Source organism: Aethalodelphis obliquidens, unplaced genomic scaffold, assembly GCF_003676395.1.
Source record: "Aethalodelphis obliquidens isolate GAN/ISIS:26980383/991018 unplaced genomic scaffold, ASM367639v1 scaffold34, whole genome shotgun sequence".
NCBI lineage: Eukaryota > Metazoa > Chordata > Mammalia > Artiodactyla > Delphinidae > Aethalodelphis > Aethalodelphis obliquidens.
Window position 1 is genome coordinate 7,983,728 of NW_020837978.1, and position 26,491 is coordinate 8,010,218.

The 26,491-nt window shown below is 41.5% G+C and overlaps 1 protein-coding gene across 1 annotated transcript in view; it reads left to right on the forward strand.

Annotated features, from left to right (window-relative positions):
* The window catches only part of SYCP2L (synaptonemal complex protein 2 like), a 166,364-nt gene extending 140,584 nt beyond the window's left edge, over window positions 1–25,780 (forward strand). Inside the window, exons 28-37 of the mRNA XM_027128359.1 lie at window positions 674–723; window positions 2,772–2,901; window positions 3,984–4,057; window positions 4,219–4,288; window positions 14,485–14,586; window positions 15,621–15,727; window positions 16,617–16,708; window positions 16,915–17,014; window positions 17,120–17,178; window positions 25,219–25,780. Coding sequence (XP_026984160.1) covers window positions 674–723; window positions 2,772–2,901; window positions 3,984–4,057; window positions 4,219–4,288; window positions 14,485–14,586; window positions 15,621–15,727; window positions 16,617–16,708; window positions 16,915–17,014; window positions 17,120–17,178; window positions 25,219–25,273 — 839 coding nt within the window. The 3' untranslated portion in view covers window positions 25,274–25,780. The remainder of the gene's footprint in view (window positions 1–673; window positions 724–2,771; window positions 2,902–3,983; window positions 4,058–4,218; window positions 4,289–14,484; window positions 14,587–15,620; window positions 15,728–16,616; window positions 16,709–16,914; window positions 17,015–17,119; window positions 17,179–25,218) is intronic.
* The last annotated feature ends 711 nt before the right edge of the window (window positions 25,781–26,491 follow it).

Here is a 26,491-nt window from a genome sequence, read left to right on the forward strand (position 1 = left end):
TGAGCCATGGCCGCTGAGCCTGCGCGTCCAGAGCCTGTGGTCCACAACAGAAGAGGCCACGGCAGTGGGAGGCCCACGTACCACAAAAAAAAAAAAAAAAAAAAAAATTTTGGTGTGTTTTTTTTTTCCAGTCACTTTTCAAATAAATTATCAGATATTAATTTTTCAATACGTGATGGGAGCAGTGGGTGCCAAAGAGATGTGATCGTGTGGTCCTCCTTCCCTTGTAGACGGGAAAGGGAAAATGTACATATGTAAAACGGTATGAAAGAATATGGAATTGACCAATAATTGTTAAATTTGAGCCGTGGATAAATGGAGTAAGGAGTTCAGATAAGAGGAATCTGGCGTAAGCTGAAATCATCAGGAAAAGCTTCAAGGAAGAGCTGGGTGGGACCTCAGCTAATCCTTGGGAGAAGAATAGGATTTGAAGAGGTGTGGAGAAGGGGAAGCATTCTAATTAGGTAAAACTATAAAGATGTGAGAACAGCATTCAGAACGGGATCTGGAGCAGAGAATTCATGCTGGGTAGTGAGGAACAAAGGTGGGTAATTAGATCATAAGAGCTAGACATTTCAGCAAGCTGTGGGAAATGGGAATTGCTTCTAGTGTGTATTTGGGTATTTCTTATAAGCAAACTTACCCACCGTACTCTTATTCCCTTCCATTCTAGCCTTGCCAATTTTCCCCCTCAGTAGTGGCAGTGACCTTGAGAAAGATGAAGTAAGTAAATTTTGTCTGGGCTGCCATGTGCCCTCATGGTGTAAGCTTGAAACAAGCTGATCTCTTTCAACCACCTTTATTTCTCAAAAAGCTCCTTTCTGAAATATGAGAAGAATAAACCAGTGGTTTACTAGTATGTGAACCACTTTCAATAGAAACTTCAAGGACTTCTAAACATTTTATATGAATCTTGGGTAAAAATTTAGGATCTTTTTTCATCGGTTGCAAATTTGTTGCAAGATGTTTATTATGAACTAAGCTTGAAATCTGGGCTCTTCTGATTTCCTGCAAATGTATGCTTTTTTGAATTTATATTTTAAAATAAACTTCTTGGTTTAATTCTTCCGTTAGTTCTCAGTTTGTTGACATGTTACTCTCAACGATTTTAATGATTTAAACATTTAAGTCTTTATTTTGCAAGCAGTTGAAATGCCTTCAGCCGTTTCAAATATTGAATAAGCCCTGAAAGTTTCTTAATTCCTCTCACTTATCCTTGTTTTATATCAAAGTAGTTAAGAACATGGACACGAGTGTCCTCTGGGCCAATTCAGAGCTTAATTTATCATGCTTTTAGCTGAATTACCTCTCTAAGCAGTTGGCTTTTGTCCTTTGTCAAATGAAATTAGATAGATAGTATATATATAGTATAGTGTGTGTATATATATACTGTATATATGATATTTTATATAAAATATGTAACATATAATCATGTATATATGATATGTATTATATATAATTGCACATATACTTTATATGTACAAACTATATATACTTATATTTTAAAATACATATATGTACATATTACATGCATATAATACATATCTAATATATGTAATACATATATAATACATATATGTGCATATATTATATATATGTATCTACACACCACACACACACACATACACACACACACACAAACTGCAGAATATAGTGTGAAGTCTTTAAGAGTTTTTGAAGGGCAGCTGCTGGGATTCTCAGGGCATGAGCAGCGCCCTGCTTGCGTGTACAGAAATAGAATGTTGTTAGTGCCCTAACAGTAGCTCGTCATCTGCCCTCCCTGCCCGACCTGCCTTCTGCCATCAGCCTGGGGGCGCGGGGTGCTGCCTTCTGTGAGGCTAAGGGACACTCATGTTCTGAGGTGACCGAGAGAGTTTATAGCTCAAACCTGTGAGCCAGAGCAAACTACCTAAATATTTGTTGAATAGTTCAACCTGAGACAAGGAGTTATCAGTTAGAAATAGGCCAAAAGAACAGTTTTTAGCAATATACAGCTTTTTAGAAAAATAGGTACCAAAGAAGAAACAGGAAAGCTTTGAGAATCCATCAATTTAAGGTGTGCAGGGGACAAGAAGTCTGTGCTGATTTTCAGTGAGGGCATTGCTGACTTTATACAGACATTGGTATCTAGAACTCACTTCTCTGTGCTGGAGTTTAAGAGAATAACTTAGAAGCAGGGCTTGGCAAGCGTTTTCTGTGAAGGGCCAGATACTAAATATTTCCGTCTTTTCGGGCATATGGTTCCTGCGGCAGCCATTCAACTCTGCCATTGTAGCGTGAAGGCAGCCATGGACGATACTCAGATAAGGGGATGTGTTGTGTTCCAGTAAAACTTATATTTACAAGAACTTTATTTACAGTGAGCTGTAGTTTGCTGACTCCTGAATTAGAGCAGTGGTTCTCAGACTTTAGTGTTCAGAATGACCAGGATGGCTTGCGGAAATGCAGATTGCTGGGTCCTGTCCCCAGAGTTTTTGACTGAGCACATTGTCACTGGGGCTTGAGAATTTGCTCTTCTGTCAAATTCTCAGGTGTTGCCGAGCCTGTGGTTTGGGAGCACACTTTGAGAACTTTGACTTGCAGTCATCAGTTGATGCCTGACCTAATGTGCTTCCAACCCTGCGATCTTATGGTCTTACTGGTTTTTTCAAATGGAGCATATCCAATACTTAATCATTTAAAAAGGATGTTGGAAATGTCTTGGAATGTTTCGATAACATTCACAACCACTCAAAACAAGTTAACACTTTATAAAAAATACTCTATTTCAGGCTAAAATTCTAACACCATTACGGAAAGATACCTCTAGGCAAAATAATGTCACACCTCCAAAAATTTCTGGAACGGAATTTCAGAGTAGTTCTGCCTTTTTAACTCCTGAAGATTCTGCCCAGAAGATAGGTATGTGATTTTCTGTCAATCTACGTAGAAAAAATTATATTTTGGGAAAGGTAGTTTGAAAAAGAAAAATGTATTTTAATATCTGTTGAAGAAAGTGTGAAAGTATGATTGATCTCTTTTATGCCCTCATTAACAAAAGACAGAGGACATTGTTTTAATTCTGTTTTAACATTTGAGATCAGCTTGTGCATAAGAATTGCTGGTATTCTTCCACTTTAAAAACAACAAGAAACTCAAATGATGATTTATTGCAGGGGTTGGTAAACTTTTTCTGTAGAGGACCAGAGTAATTGCTTTTTGCTTTTTGGCCCCTAGAGTTTCTGTTGCATCTATTCAGCTCTGCATTTGTACCTCCAAATGAGCCACAGATAAGACGTAAACCAATGGGCATGGCTGTGTTTCCATAAAACTTTATTTATAAAACCAGGTGGCAGACTGGATTTGGCCTGAGGGGCCAGAGTGTGCCAACCCTTGACCTATAAGGTTTATCTCAGCCCCCGCTGTATTTTATGAAAACAATTCACATCTTTTTTAAGTTGGTAAGAGTAGGGATTTTGTTTTCTTCACCTCTATCATTTTAGAGCATTGCACGTTGGCAGGCACATGATGGCATTAGCAAGCACGTGACTGCCAGCCTCTTAATTTAGCTGCCACTGGAAGAAAAGAAGTGGGGAAAGGAAAATAGGAGAGAGGGAAATATAGCAGGAGAGAGGGAAATATAACAGAGAGGAAGAGGAGTAAGGGAGTGCATCTAAGAGAGGAAAGAGAAGGACCACGTTGAGGTGGCAGAGTCCTTGCTGTGTGTTTGGGGCCAGATGGGCAGGTACTAAAGGTGCTGCCCTAGTAGGTAACTGGCTATTCATTTTATCTACAGACCTGTAGCCCCTAATACCCATGCATGCCCTGCAAGATACAAAGTGGTTTTTGGTTTGGGTTTTTTTTTTTTTTTTTTTTAGAACTGTGTCCTTTTGCGGGAGGTAGGGCAGTGGATGTTGAAATTTAATTTATAGGCTGATAGTGAAATGTTATTGCCTCTCAGTGTGTTTATTCCCTTAAAACTATTCATTCTCTCTAATGCTCAGAACTTCAAAGTCCCCCCCCACCGAGCGATCTCTCTTCCTTGGAGCACTCAGATGTTGAAGAAAATGTATCTGAGGTATTGTACTATTTAATTGTTGGTTATTCATCGGGTTTTCCAGAATTAATATTATATTTGCTTAATGTACTAGCTTATTCCTTCTTAAGGGATAATGTAGCACCATGTGTTTCTTATTTCGACATGAATACATGTATTTGTGGCCTTTTTTTTTTTTTAAGACTGTGACCCAAGAGTCATTGGTGAAAAGTACTGGCTTCAAACATAAACTGCAAAACTTGGAAGACAGAGGTGAGAGAATTCTAAACTTCTTTCTGCAGAATAAAGCAAAATTCATCTGATTTTGGCAGACTGGGCTGTTATTCAAATTGAGGCAGATACAATCACTATACAGAGTGACAGTTGCCAGGCCTTGGAGAGGGTAGCGCCATCTGCTTAACCAGCTCCAAATGTGCCTGAAGGTCAAGGGGAGGAGCAGAGGTTTTCACTCAGGAACAAGAACGTCTGTGTCGAGAAGCATATAGCCTGGGACACAAGTCCCATCAACCGGCATGCCTCCTCTCCCACCCCACAGAAGGCAGTCCCCTACTATTATAGTGTTGTCGCTTTCTCCCTTTAGATCTGTTAGCGTTTGCTTAAAATGTTTAGGTGCTGTGACATTGGGTGCCTATATTTACAGTTGTTACGTTCTCTTGATGGGGTGACCCCTTTATCATTATGTAATGAACTTCTTTGTCTCTTGTTAAATTTTTTGACTTTAAAGTCTGTTTTGAATGATATAAGCATAGCTATTCCTGCTTTCTTTTGATTTCCACTTGCATGGAATATCTTTTTCCATTCTTTCACTATGAGCCTGTGTGCGTCCTTAAGGCTGAGTTGAGTCTCCAGTAGGCAGCATATAGTTGGGTCATATTTTATCCATATAGCCACTCTGTGCCATTTGATTGGAGAATTTAATCCATTTACGTTTCTTTTCTTTTTTTTAAATGAATTTTTATTGGAGTGTGGTTGCTTTATAATGTTGCGTTAGCTTCCACTCTCCATTTACATTTAAAGTAATCATTGATTTGTAAGGACTTACTGATGCCTTTGTATTAATTGTTTTCTGGCTGTTTTGTTGTTTCTTTTAATTTCTTCCTCTCTTGCTGTTTTCTTTTGTGGTTGATGATTTTCTATAGTGGTATGCCTTGATTCCCTTTTCTTTATTTTTTACGTATCTACTATAGATTTCTGCTTTGTGTTTACCATGAGGCTCACATAAAACATTTTCGAGATACAGTTTAAGCTGATAACTTCTATTGCATACAAAACTCTACCGTTTTTCTCTCCCCACCCACATTTTATGTTTTAGATGTTATAATTTATCTCTTTTTATATTGTATATCTATTAGAAATTATAGCTATAATTATTTTAAATATTTTCACCCTTTGAGCTTTATTCTAGAGTTCATTAACACACCACTGTATTACAATATTACAGTATTCCAAATTTGAATATATACTTTACCAGTGTGTTTCATATTTTTTAATATATTTTCATGTTACTAATTAGTGTTTTTTCATTTCTTTTGATAAACTGCTTTCCACACTATTTGTAAGGCAGATCTAGTGGTGATGACTCCCTAAGCTTTTATTTTTCTGGGAAAGTTTTAATCTTTCCTTCATTTATGAAGGACAACTTTTCTAGGTAAAGTATTGTTGGTTGGCAGTTTTTTCTTTCAGCACTTTACATGTATACATTATCCCACTCTTTTTTTGCCTGTGAGGTTTCTGCAGAGAAATCTGCTAATAGCGTTATGGGTGTCCCCTTGTATGTGAGAAAATTTTTTTCTTTTGCTCCTTTTAAAATTCTCTCTGTGTGTTTGATTTTACACAGTTTCGTTATAATGTGTCTTGCAAAAGATCTTTGTGGGTGAATCTTTTGGGGGTTTGAGAGCTTCATGAACTTGGATGTCCAAATTTCTCCCCAGATTTTGGAAGTTTTCAGCCATTATTATTATTAAAAAAATAACTAATTGATTAATTTTTGGCTGCGATGGGTCTTCACTGCTGCGTGTGGGCTTTCTCTAGCTGTGGCGAGCGGGGGCTACTCTTCGTTGCTGTGCGCGGGCTTCTCATTGCGGTGGCTTCTCTTGTTGCGGAGCATGGGCTCTAGGCACAAGGGCTCACTCAGTAGCTGTGGCTCGTGGGCTCTAGAGCGCAGGCTCAGTAGTTGTGGCTCACGGGCTGTACAGCGCAGGCTCAGTAGTTGTGGCTCACGGGCTTAGTTGCTCCACGGCATGTGGGATCTTCCCGGACCAGGGCTCGAACCCACGTCCCCCTGCATTGGCAGGCAGTTTCTTAACCACTGCGCCACGAGGGAAGTCCCTATTTTTTTTAATTTTTAAATTTTATATTGGGGTATAGCCGATTAACAGTGTTGTGATAATTTCAGGTGCACAGCAAAGCCACTCAGCCATACGTATACATGCATCCATTCTCCCCCATCGGCCATTATTTTTTAAAATAGCTTTCTGCCCCCTTTCCCTCTTTTATCCTTCTGGGACTCCAATAACGTGTAGATTGTTTCCTTTTTTTAAAATTGGGATATCATTGACATGTAGCATATTAATTTCAGGTAGCATATTAATTTCAGGTGTATAACAATGATTTGATATTTGTACATATTGTAAAATGATTACAACAATAAGTCGAGTTAACATCTATCCCCACAGGTAGTTACATTTTTTTTTTTCTTGAGATGATAGCTTTTAAGGTCTACTGTCTCAGAAACTGTCAAATACACAATAAAGTATTAACTACAGTCGCCATCCTGTCTGTACATTACAGCCCTAGGACTTATTTTGTAATTGGAAGTTTGTACCTTTTCACCCCCTTCACCCATGTGCACCCCTTCACCCACCTCTGGCAACCACCAATCTGTTCTCTGTACCTATGAGTTTGGTTTTGTTTTCCTTTTCGATTCCACATATAAGTGAGGTCATACAGTATTTGTCTTTCTGTCTGACTTATTTCACTTAGCATTTTGCCCTCAAGGTCCATCCGTGTTGACACAAATGGCAAGATTTTATTCTTTTTTACGACTGAATATTATCCTGTTGTATATATATACCACATTTTCTTTATCCATCATTGGACACATATTGCTTCCATGTCTTGGCTACTATAAATAATACTGCAGTGAACATGGTGGGTACATATATATTTTCAAGTTAGTGTTTTCATTTTCTTCTGTTAAATACAAAGAAGTGGAATTGCTAGATTATATGGTAGTTTCATTTTTAATTTTTGGAAGAACCTCCATACTGTTTTCCAGAGTAGCTGCACCAATTTACATTCCAACTAACAGTGCACAAGGGTTCTCTTTTCTCCACATTTTCACCAACACTTGTTATCTCTTGTCTTTTTGATAATAGGAATTCTAATAGGTGTGAGTTTATCTCGTTGTGGTTTTGGTTTGCTCCAATCATCGGTGCACCTGTTGGCTGTCTGTATGTCTTTGGAGAAATGTCTGTTCAGATTCTCTGCTCTCATTTTAATCGATTATTTGGTTTTTTGGCTATTGAATTATATGAGCTCTTTATGTATTTTGGATAGTAACCCCTTGTCAGATGTACGATTTGAAAATATTTTCTTCCCTTTTGTAGTTTGATTTTTCATTTTGTTGATGGTTTTCTTTTCTATACAGAAGCTTTTTAGTTTGATGTAGTCCCACTTGTTTATTTTCATTTTTGTTGCCTTTGCTTTTGGTGTCAAATCCAAAAAATGACATCAAGATGGATGTCAAGGAGCTTACAGCCTGTATTTTCTTCTAGGAATTTTATGATTTCAAGTCTTACATATAAGTCTTTAATCGATTTTGAGTTAACTTTTGTGTATGGTGTGAGATCGTGGTCCAGTTTCATTCTTTTACACGTGCCTGTCATGTTTTCCTAACACCATCTATTGAAGAGACCTTTTTTTTTCCATCGTATACTCTTGGCTTCTTTGTTGTCAATTAATTTGATTGTATATGCCTGGGTTTATTTCTTGGCTGTCTATTCTATTCCATTGATTTCCTGGTCTCTTTTTTATGCCAGTACCCTACTGTTTTATTACATCTTTGTAACGTAGTTTGACATCAGGAAACATGATGCCTCCAGCTTTGTTCTTCTCTCTCAATTGCTTTGGCTATTTGAGGTCTTTTGTTGTTCCATAGAAATTTTAGGATTGTTTGTTGTGTTTCTGTGAATTGTTTCTATTAATGGTATAGTTTGTTTGTATTAGTGCTATCACATAGTTCATATAGGCTTTCTTACTCTCTTTTATTCTTTTTCCTTTGTTCTCCTCTGACTGGATAATTTGGATAAATGATCTGCCTTTGACACAGATTCTTCTTCTTCTGGATCAGGTCTGCTGCTCATATTCTCTATTATTGCATTTTTCGTTTCACTTTTGTATTCTTTTGCTCCAGAGTTTCTGTTTGGTTCTTTTTCTATTATTTCTATTTCTCTATTACACTTTTCATTTTTTTTTTTTTTTAATTTCCGGTACGTGGGCCTCTCACTGTTGTGGCCTCTCCTGTTGCGGAGCACAGGCTCCCGACATGCAGGCTCAACGGCCATGGCTCACGGGCCCAGCCGCTCCACGGCATGTGGGATCTTCCCGGACCGGGGCACGAACCCGTGTCCCCTGCATCGGCAGGCGGACTCTCAACCACTGCGCCACCAGGGAAGCCCCTAAACTTTTCATTTTGTTTGCTTATTGTTTACCTGATTTTATTGAATTGTCTGTGTGTGTTCTTGTAGCCAACTGAGCTTCCTGAAAGCAACTATTTTGCAGTCTTTACTAGGCAAATTGCAGAGCTCCATTTTCTGTGGCAGTCCATGACTATATAATTATTGTGGTTTGGGGGAGGTGTCACGTTTCCTTGAGTTCTCACGTTCCTTGAAGTTTCGCGTTGCTGTCTTCATATTTGAAGAAGCCGTCACCTCCTTTAGTCTTTGCTGACTGGCTTCAGGAGAGAAATACCTTTTGTCTACTAGGGATTCTGAAGCTTTCTCAGACCTTTCCTATGGCTCTGCCTGCTCCACACTTTGCTTTCTCCGGGGTACCTCTGCAGATCTCGCTTTCTCTGGAATCTGCATGGCCAGGCCAGGTGCTCCCAGCCTCCTGCTGCTTTCCCTAGGGCAGTGGTGGATGCCCAAGCATGTGTGCTTAATCCCCATCCTGCTGAATAGTGCTGGCTGTCTTCAAACACTCACAGTCATTGCCCCTGGGGTGTGTGTGCAAAGTGTGTGTGTGCATTGGGGTGTGTGTGTGCAAAGTGAGCCAACCACAGGCTGGGGCTGTGTATGGGTGAGGCACATGGATTGGTTGCGCTGTCCATGGTCCAGTTGCGGGGGGATCCGTAGGTGAGGCCTCCCCAGCAGCTCATGAGTAGGCTTCCTAACGGAGTCCCTGAAACAGTAGGATCTGCATCCGTTTGATGCTCCCTGAGAACCCCGGATTCTGTTCTCCCAGCCACTCCCCACCCCCGAGCCATGGAGTGTCCCTCAGTATTCTGGATGGGGCAAGCAAGAAACGGTCTTCTTTGGCAGGGTCCCTCACAGCTGGGGAAAACGAGCGCTCCCTCAAACCCTCTCACCTTCCCCAGTGGAGAAATCATGAGCTAAGAGGGCCTCTCTTGGCCCTGAGCTGTGCTGCCTTTGAGCAAGTGGTGACGTGGCTCAAGCGACAGTGTCCTTGTTACCCTCCTCCGTGCAGCCAATCTTGCATTTTTTTCTTCCTCAGACAATGTGCTACATCTTCCCCACTGGACTCTCAGACTTCCACAAAGGCCACTCTGTCAGTAGGTGATTTTCAAAATTGGTGTCCTTTGGGGGAAAACAGTAGAAAACTCCTATTCTGCTATTTTGCTCATAGACTGTTGTTTTAATGTTTACCCTGGAACTTTGGATATGCCGTGCTCCCAGAACTGCAAGCAGACGGGATGATTACTCATGACTTTGCATTCTGCCCTCATGTGCCTTCTTGGAGAGGCCTCCAGAATCGGGAAGGAGTCAGGAGGATGGCTTCTTTGTTCCAATGGTGCTATGATTGCCTAGTTTGGTGCCTGGCACATAGAGGCATTTAATGAATATTTGCCAAGGAACCAGAATAAGAAACTTAGAAAACGCTGTCATTTAGTGACGAACCTCTGCATAATTCCATATTGAATAATCATTTATACATAGTCACAACTAAGTATTATGAATTGATTTCCTGATTTTTAAAATGCATTCATCCAGACAGAAGTTATTTCAGTACTCCCCGTCAGACTGAGGAATTCAGCAATAAAGATTGTCTTTAATTTTTCATATTCTCGGCATTGTACGCATTGGTAGAAAAAACAAAGGAATTGGCGCTAGGAAAGTGCCTCCACAGGAAGGATGTTTTGGTAAAGAAGACTATTCTCGCTCTGGTGAAGGTTGTTGGCCTTTTATCATTTTAAGCCACAGAGTGCCACCTCAGAGTAAGATTTTTTTAAATGCCGTAACTTAGGAGAGCTTGGGTATTAATCCTAGGGTTGATTCTGTGTAGCACTAAAAACCGTTTTATCAGAAGTATGAGTAAATAAATATAATATAGACACCACATCATTCTCTACAGCCTGTGCCCAAAATAAGTTCCGAAGCTCCTCAGATGGCAAAAGTCTTCAATTCTCATGGCAATGAAGACAGCTGTGTTCAAAAGCAAGCGCGCACTCCTTCTACCAGCCACCCACAAACGAGTTAGCATTCATTTGAGATCACTCTAGTTTCAGCCACGGTGTGTTTACTGCTTGTGTTCATTTCTGAAGTGCTGTGTGTACATAGTTTTAACCCCTTTATGAGAATGTCAAAAAGTCCTGGTTAAAAGAGGCATGCCGTTACCATGGAAACAAAGCTGAGCCAACTGCATCACTTAGGACCTGCATCCTTTAACGAGTGCACTGATTTCCCTAGGGGAGCCTGTTCTCTCTGGAGAGCCATTCCTTTGTTTCAGGTAAAGTACTTAGCATGATTGCCTCTTCAAAAAGGGTTTTCTATGCCAAGTTATTTCCATGTCCCTGAAGTGGTCCATAGGGATGATCTCTGTTTAGTAGGTTCACAAATTCCAAGCAGCTCATTCAGGAGGCAACCAGCTTATTTACACAGAGTTCCTGGATTCGTCTCTCCATTGAAGGTAAACATTGTCTGTTCCAGCAGATGCCCTGCTTTTCCACGGGTGGTGCATTAGCATGATACATCGAAATTCAAGGCCATGCTTTGAGCTCTTGCTACAAATATGTTGTCAAAAAAAAAAAAAAAAAAAAAAAAATCCGGAAGGGACAGAACAGGCAGCAAGGAAAGAAATGTAAAGAAACGTAGTAGTTGTTCATCGGTGCTTCATTGGGGCTGGCTGGAATCCTTTCTAAGTGGTTTCTTTGGGCCCTGACTGGGATATGGACACCATGTGAGATTCAAGCATGAGCTCCATTTATTTTGAGGCTGGAAGAGGACAGTGCTGTGTCTGGATTCTTTCTTTGATTTTTAAAAATCATTTAGCCTTGACACAGTGCAACTCCCTAGAAAATATCCACCCATACTTTCAAACAAATAAACACACCTAATCTAAGAGCAGTGAGAAGAGATAGTGGCATCTCTCAAAGCTGAGAGCTTTTCTTATGCTTTTCATTTTATTTTATTTTATTTTTTATTAGAGGGGCTGATTGTGGGCTCTTTCTTTTCCAAGTGAGAATGTGACCTCTACCGAAGTTTTCAGTTTATGAAAACTCTATTATAGCAAAGCAACTCAGGTGTCCCATGAAGGTCATCATTCATATATGATCATTTTGTCTGTATATCTGGTATTATTAATTTAGTTCTTTCTGCATTTGGTCATTCTTTTCTCTCAATTAGATATTTATTATCTCTCTTGTTTTACCTCTCGTTTTGCTATTTCCTTTTTGTTTCTTTAATAGAAAATAATCTAAGTTGACATTTAAACCTAAGTTACTCATTTTTCTTAAAAATGTATCTTCTGTTTTACCACAGGGCATGAACTATTTTAACATTGACTATTCTCTGTTTTGCATAATTTTAATAGCAAATTTCTTTTTCTTTTCCTTCTGTCACTTTGATGTTTATGACTGGTATTTCCTACTATGGTGCTATTTCTAAAAATTAGTATTTTACAGTTCCTCCCAAAAGTAGTTTTAGCAGATCTTAAAATACTAAATTTTATTAATTTCAGTTTGTTATTTATGTAGCAGGTATTTGGGTCTCTAAGGTTTTTGATATTCCTGTATCTCTACCCTCACTGCTAGTATAAGATAATTAGAATACATTCTTGTTTTACTAAGATCCTTTTTTAGGATATGAAATATATCTTATTTTGTAGAATCTTGGATTTCTGTAGCATTTACTCACTTATTCATTCTTTCATTCAGTGAATGTCTACTGATGTCTGCTATGCACCAGCCGCTTTCCTACGTGTTAGATATTCTAGTGAACAAAACAGACAGCATACGGGCCCTCACTGGACCTTACCTTCTAGTGGGGGAGACACAATAACCAAGAAAAGTGAAATGTGTAGTGTATTATATTGTGATAGAGGCTAAGTAAAAATTAAGCAGGGAAGGGGATTTAAGAGCTAGAGGGTTGGGTTGAAATTTTAGTTTGGATGGCCAGGGGAAACTTTAGTGTAGTTATGGGGGGGTGGGGGGAAGATGCAAGTCAGAAGAGTGGCAGGTGCAAAGGCCCTGAGGTGAGAGTGGCCCAGGGTCTGAGGAGCTGGAAGGAGACCAGGGTAGAGCAGTGGAATGCAGAAGGGGAAACTTGCCTCTTTGCTTTCCTACCATCTGCCCACCATTTTGCCCAGCTCCCTGCACATAGTAACACTCAAATATTCATTGAGCAAATTCATGAAATTAAATTCCAGAACTTTCAGGGGGGAAATCTATAGTGACTAGCTAGATGTGGGAGGAGAGAGGGAAGAGCAGACGTCTTCCCAGTTAAGTGTGTGTGGCGGGGCTGAGTGTATGGTGGGGAAGAAAGAGCAGCTGGGGTGGGGAGGAATGGAAAAGAGTGGGTTTTTTTTTTGGTTTTTTTTTTTTTGCGGTACGCAGGCCTCTCACTGTTGTGGCCTCTCCCGTTGCGGAGCACAGGCTCCGGACGCGCAGACTCAGCGGCCATGGCTCACGGGCCCAGCCGCTCCGCGGCATGTGGGATCTTCCCGGACTGGGGCACGAACCCATGTCCCCTGCATCGGCAGGCGGACTCTCAACCACTGCGCCACCAGGGAAGCCCCAAGAGTGGGTTTTGAGCGGAGATGTTGGGTGGGCAGTTGGAAACACAGGTTTGCTGCTCGAGAGAGCTCGGGCAAGAGAGGGATTTGGGGGATGCCAGTTGAAGGGATGGGGCTGATGAGCTCCTCCCGGGAGCTGGCCTTGGACAGTCTCGGTGTGGGGATGCAGAGAGGTATGGATGCTTTCTGTAGGCAGAGCCTCAGGCCTTGATGGTGGGAGAGAAGAGGATGGTAAAAAGCAGCATTCGGGCCTGGTGCTCGTGCACTATTGACAGGGATAAGATGCCACTGATGAGACAGGGCCCGGACGGGGTGAGGACATGTTTGGTGTGAACTGAACATCAAAATAAAAGACATTGTACTTTTTATTTCCCTACCCCTATCTTTCCCCTCCCTCCCTCCCTCTCCCCACTGGTAACCAGTTTCTTCTCCATATCTGTAAGCCTGTAAGAGGTACAAACTATGAGGTATAAAATAAGCTACAGGGATATATTGTACAACATGGGGAATATAGCCAATAGTTTATAATAACTATAAATGGAGGATAACGTTTAAAAATTGTGAATCATTGTATTGTACACCTGTAGCTTATCTCACCTTGTAAAGCAGCTATACTTCAATTTGTTTAAAAAAGAAAATGTTTAGTAAATGCTGAACTGAAAACAGAATCTGTATTTAAATCTCATCAGCGGAGGCTCTCAGTCACTTGAGCTATCCAGGACCCAAGATGAGCTCCTTTATGAAGCAGCTGTCAGTTCGGTGCCGAAGCTCCTGTGTCACCAGCAGGTGGCGCCCTCCGCGGGGTGATCCGATGAGCTTCCAAGGGCCAGTCGGCCTGGAAACCTTGCCACCTTGCTCTTTAGCCCACAGCCCTGGCAGTGGGTTTGATGCCAACCATTACTGCTTTTTGTTTGACGCAGGCTGTATCCTGCTCAGGGGAGTGTTCCTGAACGTTACTGAGCTCGTCAAAGGGAGGCACGTTCCCGTGGGTCCTCTTTCAGGCACCAGTAGACTGAGTGCTTTGATACTTGCGTTGTTCTTAGTCAACATGCCACATGATAAGCAATTTGTAACAAGCAGGGAATGAGTTTCGCTTGCTGCTCATCAAGGCTAGATACTAACTGGCAGAAAGAGAGCGAGATAAATTTAGGACCCAAGAAACGTGTGTGTGGTTATCAGTGAACTGCGCTTGCCTTCAGACAGAGCAGATGATCATTTCGCTAAGGGGAAACAGTCGCGATTGGAAGAAGGTGATGCTCCAGGATGCCTTTCCTCAGTGGCAGAAGAAACAGACTTGGCAGGTAACATTGTGCACCCAGCCAGCCGGTCAAGAAAGAATGTGTAAGCCCTGAATGTCCCAACGTGAATTACGAGGCAGTTACAGTTTTAAGCTCGTAGTAGCTGCAGGACCCTGAAAACTAAGCACTTTGTCCTTTCAGAGACAAGTGCATTGCTGCACAAATTGTAGATAAAAACAAGCACTATCTCCTCCTGGCAATTTGATTTCTGCCTCTTAATTCTTAGTGGCGATTTTCAGGGCCTAGGTCTCTGCTTTATAAAGGTGATGATTATTAGCTAAATTTTTGAGTTAAAAATATGCACTCTGTACAAATGAAGGAGACTGATCTGAAAAGGCTGCATATGTGGCGGTGGCCTTCTGGATGAGTGACACTATGATACTTTGAAACAAAAGGCTCCGAGAAGGCAGATCTGGAAGCCCTAAGGTACTAGAGGGCTGTGGCTTAGAGCCAGGCAGCCCGGGTTCCAATCATGGCGCTGTCAGTGTGAGCTCCCACCGGTTACGTGATATCCGTGTTAAAAGTGGGCATTAACAGTGCCTGTCTCACTTGGATTTTGTGAGAATTAAATGAGTTGATACATACACATCCCTTAGAACAGTGCCAGACCCCTCATGAGCCCTCGTAAAACTCCTTGGCACCCAGAAGCTGTTATGCCAGCATTGCCCCTAGAAATGCCCTACCCGTCACATCCTCCTAAAATCCTCTTACCACACCTCAGCCTGCTTCTTAGACGTACTCTCAGTTGCTCTGATTTAAAGTGCTGGGAAAGTGTGGATGAAATGAGCACTTGCCAGAGAGTGAGTTTTAGTGGGAGCAGCAGGAAGCATCCGCTGAGGACTCTTGCCTCAAGCTGGGCTGGTGGGTCACGGCCAGAGTCAGCCCTGCTGTGGTCCCAGCCGGGCAGCCAGTGGGGCGGCTGTGGATCGCATCTGTGCTTCCAGATGACTGTCCACGCTCTGGGCAGCGGGGGGACTGAGCACACCTATTTTGAGACCTGTGTTAGTTTTAGTTAATGTTCTATTCTTCTTGTTCAGAAGGCATTTCTACCTCATCCTTAAAAGTTATTCCAGAGAACTTGAAAGGTTCTGCAATGATCACCACCTTTGAAAACTTCACTAGAGAACTGAAAAGAAAATACGAGGTAACGGTCCACTAAAAATGAAAAGCTAGCTCGCTGTGTGTTTAAAGTAACAGGTTCATATTCATTAATGCCATTGTTGTCCTTCCTGTGTGAAGGTGTCCCGGAGTCTCTGGGGAGGTAGGTTTGTCTTAGCTGTGGTCACTGACTTTAGTGCCTTTGTGAATTGTGGTTTATATTTATAAGACAGCTATTCCATGTCCATTTGCTACCATGGGACCAGATGGACCGATATGGAAAGGTTTGGTTTTGTTGATTGCATTCTCAGAAAACTGGACAACCAGGAAGCAGTGATTTGGTCACAGTGATAGACAAGGAAGAGAAGGAGGGGGGGGGGCATGTGGATGAGAGAGGTGTCTGGGAGAAAGAAGGAGGTGACCGTGGGCAGTTGGTCAGCTGAGTGGTGGCCAGTTGAGACACCGCACATACAGCCTGTCACAAAACCTTGCCTGCAAGGTGAACTTTGAAACCACTTCCATCCCCTCCATTTTGTCCTACTATTTATAAATCCCTACTGAGTTATTTATTAGCACATTTGAGAAAAGTATCTTACCCTAACATAGATTCATTGAACTAACTTGGAAGATCTCCAATCTTATTCTCTGCAGTACCAGTGTAAGCTAATTTCTCATGGAAATTGGTTCATGATATTCAATATGTGTATCAGTAGCTTGAATATAAATTTTACTATTTTTAGCTTATTGTCCTTTATGGGTATCAAACCTGAGGTAATACACGAAGTGTGTGGCATGGTGTCTTATTACAGTTCTTCAGTGATAATGTTTGCTGTGAATGTTATGTGCAGGCAACATCTTTTTAATACAAAGCCCACACCCAATGTGGGTAGTTATGTTTAAGCCAAACGTGCTCATTTTGTTATTGTATGGTTTAGCTTAGGTACAGAAGGAGCCCACTTTATTCAGAGACTGCAAAGCAAGCACCAGATTGCCTAACAAAACTTTTAAACCAGATACATCTGTGCAGGTAAGTGTTGGGTTCAAAACAAATTTATGGACTTGGGATCCCTCACAAACAACATTTCCAAGGGGAAAGAAGAGAAAGGAGACGTATATTTTTAAGACAAGAACCGTCTAGAGAAAAATATGAAGTTATCTTTGCAATAAGAGTAAAAAGGTCTTGTGTCACGTCCAAGTGGTCCCAGTGAAATTCGTTGCTTTTGTTTTTTTCAGACTGAATAAACTAGAACAGTTTCACACTTTAGTTCTTCAAGAGCTGAGCAATCTTGAGAAGGATATTGGGGGTCTGCAACGCCTTGAGGAGGATGTTCTGGTAAATTCTTTTTGTTTGGAACATTCTCTTTGACTTAAGAGGATCTGTTCCGGGGTAGAGTAACTGTCAACCGCTTCAACCAACCAACCTTTTGTTCAATTTTAGGAATTTTGGGGGAAACAGTCTGATGATCTGAAATCATTCTGTGAACTGCAGCTGCTGAGGTATTTATTTATTTATTTTTTTAACAAGCATTCTTTCTAGAAGTATCTTAGTTGATACTAACCAGCCACTTCCGTGGCACTCTCTGGGCACAGGGTGTGGCCTGGGATATCACTCAGGAAGTATACATTTTGAAAAGCATAAACAGGACCATCCGAATTTCAGTGTTTTTTGATACAAAGTGTTTTCTTTTTAAGCAATATTTTAAAAAATTAAAATAGATTTTAAGAAAAATATAGAGGTTTCTGTATGAACAGTTGATTTTCATTTAAACGGAATTGTGGTCTTGAAAGAACATATTCTATACACCTTATATGTATGTAAATATTTTAAACATATATATGTATTTTCAAACAACACATGGGTTTATCTTGCTGCATGTTCCTTTCACTGTGATTAGTCAGTTATAATCTGAGGCTGCTGCTTCTATCTGTTTGGACCTCTTTGTTCCTCTTTCTAGAGTGTAGGGAGTCGGGGAATGGAGAGTGGAACCCTTCACTCCACTGCCTGTGCCCTGGGAGAAATTCTAGTGTTTTCTTCCTGCTTGAATCAAAAGGGATCCCTATATAAAGTTATAATGGGTAAAGCTTTCTCTACCAGTTGAGCATCTGCTTTTATCACAGAAATGTAAGTCACGTGGTTTTAAAAAGGATATTATTCTTTTTTTCCTTTTAAAATATTTATTTATATTTGATAAATTTATATTTATTTACATTCATATATTTATTATATATGACCAGGGATCGAACCCTCGCCCCCTGCATTGGAAGCTCAGAGTCTTAACCACTGGTCCGCCAGGGAAGTCCCCAAAAGGGTATAATTCTGATCACATCATGTATTTCAAACCAGAACAACAAAAACTGTCAAAATTTGAGTTATCCATTCTGCTATTTACTCCAGTAAATAATGGCAGCATAGTCTATAGATTTTCAAAGTTCTTTCATACACACGTCGTCTTCCATGTACCATTATACATGATGAAAGTGGATATCCATTTAGAATCTCTTCACTGAATGCCCATGGTTGGTTATGAATGGTTCTCAAACTGGTTGGAATAAGATCTCCTAACACTTTTAAAATTTATTGAAGATCCCCAGAGAGCTTTTGCTTTGTGGGTTATATCTGTGAATATTTTCCACATTAAAAATTGAGACTGAGTTTTTTTAATGTATTTATTTAAAAATAACAGTAATAAATCATTACATACTGATGTAAATAACAGACTTTTATGAAAAATAATCAGACTTTTCAAAACAAGAAATTTGAGAAGAGTTGCATTGTTTTATGTTTTTGCAAATCTCTTTGATGTCTGGCTTAATAGAAGACTTAATATATGCTCTGGATGCAATCCGTTGTGACACCACACAACACGTGGCCCCTAGAAAACACCACTGAACATTTGTGAGAGGGGAAGAATAAAGAAAGCAAATAATGTCTTAGTACTAGTAACATTATTACCAAAATAGTTTTGACCTCACAGAACCTTTGGAAACATAGTCTCCTTAGGGGTCCCAAAGGTTCACACTAGAACTTTGACATCTTTGAGAAACTGAAAGTTCTTGGATCATAGTACTATAAGGGGGACAGTTAATTGAAATGAAGCTGGGAGCATGACCGAGACTCTCTGTGACCATGTTTGTTTGTTTGTTTGTTTGTTTATTTATGGCTGTATTGGGTCTTCGTTGTGGTGCGCAGGCTTCGTATTGTGGTGACTTCTCTTGTTGCGGAGCACGGGCTCTAGGCACACGGGCTCAGCAGTTGTGGCTCACGGGCTCTAGGCATGCAGACTTCAGTAGTTGTGGCTCGTGGGTACTAGAGCGCAGGCTTAGTAGTTGTGGCGCATGGGCTTCGTTGCTCTGCGGCATGTGGGACCTTCCCGGACCAGGGCTCGAACCCGTGTCCCCTGCATTGGCAGGCGGAGTGGAGTCTTAACCACTGGGCCACCAGGGAAGCCCTCTGTGACCATGCTGAGGAGTTTGAACTTTATACTAAGGGTGAAGGAAAATATGGATGGGTTTGAGCAAAGGCATTGGGTGTGATGGTGATATAATCTGATTTATATTTTAAGAAAATCTTTCTAGTTGCTATGTGGGAAATTGATTGGAAGAGGGAAGAGTAAAGGAGGAAAGCTTGACTGGAGGCCTTTGGAGAGGGTGAGAAATGGAGAGATTCCAGATACGTTTGGGAGCTGGAATTAGTAAATTACTGACAGATGGAAGCAGTAGGTAAAGGAAGAGTTAGGGATATGCCTCCTAGGTTGCTGTCTTCTAGCAATTGGATCGTGCTGCCACTTAGAGAAGGAAGACTGGGGAGGGTTGTGTGGTTGGAACAGAACCTAGAGTTCATTTGTTAACATTTTAACTTTCAGTTGTCCACACACCTCCAAGTTTTGATGATAACCTGGAAAAATGGACAGTTTTCCAGAAAAATACAATTTAACAAAACAGACTTCTAAACAGATGTGAAAACATAGGCAAATATTCATAGAAGAAATAAAGTTGTTAAAGAACTTCCCTACAAACATGTATATGGTCCAGATTGCATCACAGAGGAATTCTACCGGTCCTTTAAAGAGGGATCACTTTAGTGCTGCGGAAAGTATTCTAGCACATAGGAGAATAAAAATTCTCAATTTTTAAAAAATGAGTCTTGCATTGCAATACCAAAACAAGAAAAATTGCAGAGAGACCCATGGAATAACCTCACTTATGATCACGGGTGGTACCATCAGAAGTCAGTCACATTTTAGTTAAAAGAAGGAGGCGGGCTTCCCTGGTGGTGCAGTGGTTGAGAGTCCGCCTGCCGATGCAGGGGACGCAGGTTCGTGCCCCGGTTCGGGAAGATGAAATGAGTCTTGCATTGCAATACCAAAACAAGAAAAATTGCAGAGAGACCCATGGAATAACCTCACTTAGGATCACGGGTGATACCATCAGAAGTCAGTCACATTTTAGTTAAAAGAAGGAGGCAAGGAGATATTTTCTTCCAGGAAGAGGCTGAGGATTTGGGGGTATTTGTTGCAAGAGATTGAGTTGTAGGGGCTAGAGAGGAAGAGCTCAGGTGGGTGGAGAAGGGTAGATTGGGGCAAAGGAGGAGATGTACAACCAGCAGCTGGTGAGAACGGATGACAGTGTGGGTGACAACGGCTGTCTTTTGGCAGTTACGAAGGGAAAGAGGGATTTGAAACCAGACAGGATTGACTCTGAGAGACTTTTAAAGGAGAGAGTTTATAGAATTGCCACTGTGATCCCTAATGCTTCCCAGATCGGCCAGTAGCTCATGGGGCTACCACTCCAAGAGCTTTCTGGCAGTGTTGTCAGGCCCACCGAGTAAATAAATATGGAATGTGTAGAGCAACTGCCACTTCTTCTGTTTTTGGACACAGTCACTTTAAGGACAGCCACCCTCCCACCCAGCTAGATTCTTCGAATACTATCTTGTTCATTCCTACAGCATTTAATAACGGGGCTTGTTGAGCAGATATCAACTTTGAGATTTTCTTCAAGCTAGAGGTTGGAATTAGATTCCTTAAGTGGACCATATCCAAATACATTTTAATAAGAATGCAATTTCATTTATCTTAAAGAAATTAGTATTTCTCTTTTGAAAACGCGTGTTCCGTTTCATTTTATTTGAGAGTAAATGAAGTGGGTGGTTTTCTAAAAACTCCTTCAGTGTCCAAAGTTGTGGTTTGAGATTTCTGACACAGCAGTCATTCCACTTCTAGGAAATGACCTTAAAGATGAAATCAGACTGTGCAAAGACATGTAGACCAACATGTATTACAAACTACTCTAATAGGGAGATATTGGAAGGTATCTAGATGCCCAGCTAGTGTTTGGTTAAGTAGATTGATACATTCATGTGATATACCATGTTGCCATCAAAAAGAATGACTTAGATTATATTGACTTGAAAGGTGTTCAACATGAGTAAAAAGTAAAAGCTTGTTGCAAAGCAGCTTCTATAACAAAATCCCACTTTTTCTTTTAAAGATTGTACCAATTTACACTTTTTTAAAATAAATTTATTTTATTTTTGGCTGCATTGGGTCTTTGTTGCTGCTTGTGGGCTTTCTCTAGTTGTGGTGAGCGGGGGCTACTCTTCGCTGTGGTGCGCGCGCTTCTCATTGTGGTGGCTTTTCTTGTTGTGGACCACGGGCTCTAGGCGCGCAGGCTTCAGTACTTGTGGTGCGTGGGCTCAATAGTTGTGGCTCACGGGCTCTAGAACGCAGGCTCAGTAGCTGTGGCACACAGGCTTAGTTGCTCCACGGCACGTGGGATCTTCCCAGACCAGGGCTCGAAACCCGTGTCCCTCGCATTGGCGGGCAGATTCTTAACCACTGCGCCACCAGGGAAGCCCCCCATCTGTTTTTAATGTTAGACGAGGGTGCATATTTTCATATGTTCACTCACTCAATGAACTGTTGAGTCTTAGGTACCAGGTACTGTCTTAGATCCTGGGGGTAGAACAGTAGGCAAGAGGTCCTCGACCTCATAGGGAGTACATTCTAGTAGGAAGGTAGATGGTAAACAATTAAACAGATAAGCATTCACGATAGTGGTAAAGGCTAAGAAGGAAAAAAGTGTGAGGTGAGAGAATCTGATAGGATGGAAAGAGGAGAGTCAAGTCAAACTTTCCAAAGGAAGTGAAATTTGAGTTCGAACTTGATGGGTGAGATGAAGTACTGGTGGGAGAGTGGGGCAAGGGCACTTGGGAGGAAATGGACAGGACGTCTGAGGCCGTAAGCAGCTTGGTATGTTCTAGGAATTCAGTGAGGGCCAAACAAAAGGAGTGAGGGTGTAGCGGTATAAGATGAGGTCAGAAGGCGGGTGTGTGGTGCTGGTGGTCACCTAGGGCCCTGCAGGCCACAGTAAGGACACCGGATTAGATTCTAATTGCAATGAAAGGGATAGAAGTAAAGGACTGTCCGTTCTCAAGGGCGTGTGTGTGTTGGTGTGGGGAGTCAGATCAAGGTGCCGGGGCACATGGAGCTGGAAGGGTTGCTGGTGGGTTTGATGTGGTGGGTGGGGAAACAGCAGGATTAAGGACAACTTCCAGCTCGGGGCTTGAGCAGCGAGGTGGCAATTGGTGTCGTGTGAGGAAATAGTGAAGACTAGGAAAGGTCTGGTTTTATGGGTAGGGGGAGTAGGATATGGATAGATATTGAAGACTTGATTTGACACATACATCTGATTTGTGACTTCAACGGCTGGATGGAGTTGTCGGGGGGGGCAACTGGATGTTCAGGACTGAAACTCACGGCAGAGGGGCTTGAGCACGAGACTGGATGAGTTGACTTAGGGACCAGTGATAGAGAGCAGTTGTTCCAGGACAGAATTCTCGGGCTGCTCCAGTGTGTTGAAGTTTGATAAGGGAGAGGAAGCCAGCAGAAGAGGGCGAGAGGGCTTCCCCAGTGGCACAGTGGTTACGAATCCACCTGTCAGTGCAGGGGACACGGGTTTGAGCCCTGGTCCGGGAAGATCCCATGTGCCGCGGAGCAACAAAGCCCCTGCGCCACAGCTACTGAGCCTGCGGGCCACAACTACTGAGACAGTGTGCCACAACTACTGAGCCTGTGCTCTAGAGCCCATGAGCCACAACTACTGAAGCTCGTGCGCCAAGAGCGTGTGCTCCACAACAAGAGAAGCCACCGCAATGAGAAGCCCATGCACCGCAACTAGAGAAAGCCCGTGCGCAGCAACGAAGACCCAACTCAGCCAAAAATAAATAAATAGCTTTATAAAAAGGAAAAAAAAAAAAAGAAGAGGGCGAGAAAGAATTTTCCAAGGATGGGGTGGTGTTGCAGAAGATGAGAGCGTGTGAGTACATGCATATGTAATAAGAGGTCTAGATTCTCGAAGATATTCATCAAAATGTCATCTGTGGTTATTTCTGTGTGGTGACATTTTAGGTGACTTTACTTTCTATATAGGCTGTTCTATATTTTTAGAATTTAGTGCAAGATACAAATTACTTTTGTGTAATAAACTCAAACAGCATAACATTTATAAAGTAAGAGTGAACTTTTTCCCCTCTCCCTAACCCTTCCTCTTATCTATGATCCAGAGAAAACTATGTCCTTACTGTTTAGTATATGTTCTTCTAGATATTTTCTTTATGTTTATGTAAGGATATATACAAACCTCGTTATAAGTTTAATTATGTATATTTTAAGTGACAAATGATATACTAAATATTATGAGTATTGTTCTTCCTTTGTTCTCTCAGTAACAGAAGTAGGATTCCTTTCCAAGTCAGTAGTAAGGATCTGCTCATTTTTTAAATAACTGTAAAGTATTCTAGCTTATGGGCCTACTATAACTTATACATGTGATTTCCTATTGATGAACATTTAGATTATTTTAAATTATTATTTCAAATAAATCTGTAGTGAATACCCTTGTACCTATATCTTGAATGACTTTCATTATCAGGAAGACATTACTATTTTATTTGGGGGAAACAAAAATAACGAATCTCCAAATCAGAAGAGTACTAAAAGAGGATCTGGGTAAAAGACTAATCCGGGCTAAGAATGTTAGAATTCCCAGCCCTAGCAGGGAATTGGATCAAATGCGAATTAAATGTACGTGTTACCGTTGGTCATATGTAAGAGAAATCAGACTCCAGCGGCTAAACCAAATAGGGATTTAATTTTAGCCCTGTGAGCAGCAGCCTGGAGGGCTGAAACAGCAGCTCTAAGTGGTCGTTAGGGACCCAGGTTCTTTTAGCCTTCTGCTTTGCCATCCTTCGTGTGGCTTTGGGCTTCTTGGTCACAGGATGGCAGCTCTGCTTCTAAGCATGTCTTCCTATACTCCAGGCAGGGAGAAGGGGATGGGTGAAGGATTTGGTAAAAGATGGGTGCCACTGGAATCTATTCTCCCCCCCCCTTTTTTTGGCTATGCCACGTGGCACGTGGGATCCTCGTTCCCCAAGAAGGGATCAAAGCCATGCCCCCTGCAGTGGAAGTGTGGAGTCTTAACCACTGGACCGCCAGGGAAGTCCTTCTCCCCCCCCCTTTTTTTTTTTTTGCGGTACGCGGGCCTCTCACTGTTGTGGCCTCTCCCGTTGTGGAGCACAGGCTCCGGACGCGCAGGCTCAGTGGCCATGGCTCACGGGCCCAGCCGCTCTGCGGCATGTGGGATCTTCCGGACTGGGGCACGAACCCGCGTCCCCTGCATCGGCAGGTGGACTCTCAACCACTGCGCCACCAGGGAAGCCCTCCCCTTATTTTTAAAATTAGGGAAACAGTTTTCACGGAAGCCAAACCAATAGACTTTTGTCTCCATCTTGTTGAGTCATGTAAACCTCCCTAGTTACAAGGGAATCTGGAGTGGCAAGAATCTAACTGAGCATATTACTGTCCTCCCGCAAAGTGGGGTTCTGTTAATAAGGAAGAAGGGGAGAACAGATGTTGGATAGGGAACCAGTAATGTCAGTCATGCCTAAGTTAAATTATACGTGCTGAACACAGGAAAAAATGGAGAAATAAATTGCACAGGTGATTTTGTCTGCCATTCTTCTCAACGAGCATGCGCCCTAGTGTTTGCATGAGGATGGGAGACTGTGTTGCCTCAGTTGACATCAGCTCCTACCTACCTCTTGTGTGAGCATCCAACTGGGCTCAATGACAACCTGGTTATTAACAACATGCATTTTTTTTCATACAAGGTGGCCCCGAAAGCCAGCCCAGCCACTTTATCTGGTCCTTCACCCAAGAAATAGCTGTCTTTTCTCCAACACCAGAGGGAAAAATAACCTAGTGCATTAGACTATCAGGAGATGGCATGTGTGTCTTGAAAGCAGCACGTGTTTAAGAGAATTTTGAGAGCGATTTTGACCGCGGGCAGTTTCCCCCATTGCACTGACTGACCTTAGCTTCCAGTGGCCGTGTGAGATGCAACTTCAGTGAATATCTGAGTTAGGGATGGAGCGGATGAACAGGAGTGACATTCATTTTGGCGTGCTGAGTTCTAGAGACCAGGAAGGGGCTAGTTCAGGCTCCACTAACTACTGTTCTCCTGTTCCTTTTCCACCAGTCTGAGCCATGGGAAGGAGATAAATCTACCTCAAGCCACAGAAGCGGTGCCTTAATGCTCTGTGCTCATTCACTCCAAACGGAATTCCTGAGACCAGTCAAGTTGGAATAGTCCGTAATATGTTGGTAGTTTGTCCATTTGTTTACAAAGGTTAAGCTTTTGTATTAAAATTTCGTCAGAAAATAGGAAATTTAGGATGTTTAGCAACTTGGAGTGATTTGCTTTTTTTTTTTTTAATGATTTTTTAAAGGAAAATTGATTTTTGAGAAGTGTCTTCAAGTTATTTGGGGGCAGGGAAACCTCAGCATCTGTATATATACTACTTAGTATATCTCTTTAAGGGAGGGTTTACTTTTATTTTCATAGCTCAGATGAAAATGGTGTTGTATTTTGAAATAGTTACTCTTTCATTTGATCTGCAAATATTCTAGTTTCTGTAGAACTTTAACAAAACTACCAGCTTTAGAAGAGGAGAAATATTCATCTTTCAGTAATTACTAAATGCTCTAATAAAGTCTGGTGCATGAAGTTGTATATACAGTTGAGTGAATTTATTTTAGGAAAATGAAACCTACATAAGTTCAGGCCATCTGCAAAGTAACTTTGCTCATGATTGGATAAGTACAATTAAAGACTGTAGACTGAAAACCGGCTTATACCTTATATAATTAAGTTACATAAGATAGCTTATTTATAGTTTAATCAGCCTAAAGCAATCTTTACAACCCCAATTTGTCATTTTTCTTGAAAAATTTTTAATGAGCTATGTTATAGTATATTGTTGTAAGCTTTATAGAGTATAAAAGTGTTTAATTAACTTCGTTTTTAGACGTGATTAACATTTAACTTAGTGGACTTTGAGTAAAGCAGATTACCCTCCATAAAGTGGGTGGGCCTCGTTCAATCAGTTGAAGGCCTTAAGAGCAAAGACTGAGGTTGCTGGAAGAAGCAGTTTCTGTTTCAAGATTGCAGCATAGAAATTCTGCCTGAGTTCCAGCCTATTGGCCAGCCCTGCAGATTTCACACGCGCCAACTCCCACAATTTTGGGAGCCAATTGCTGAAAAATATCTCTCCCCAATCTGTAAGTTACTTATACATATATTTTGTAAGACAGGATATCTATATGTATATCCTATTGGTTCTCTTTCTCTGGAGAATCCTGACTGATACAGGGTGTCTCAAAACCAGTGTAGCTGAGACCTCTCCAAGGAGCCTAAGGAATGAAGTGTGTGTGTGTGTGTGTGTGTGTGTGTGTGTGTGTGTGTGTGTGTG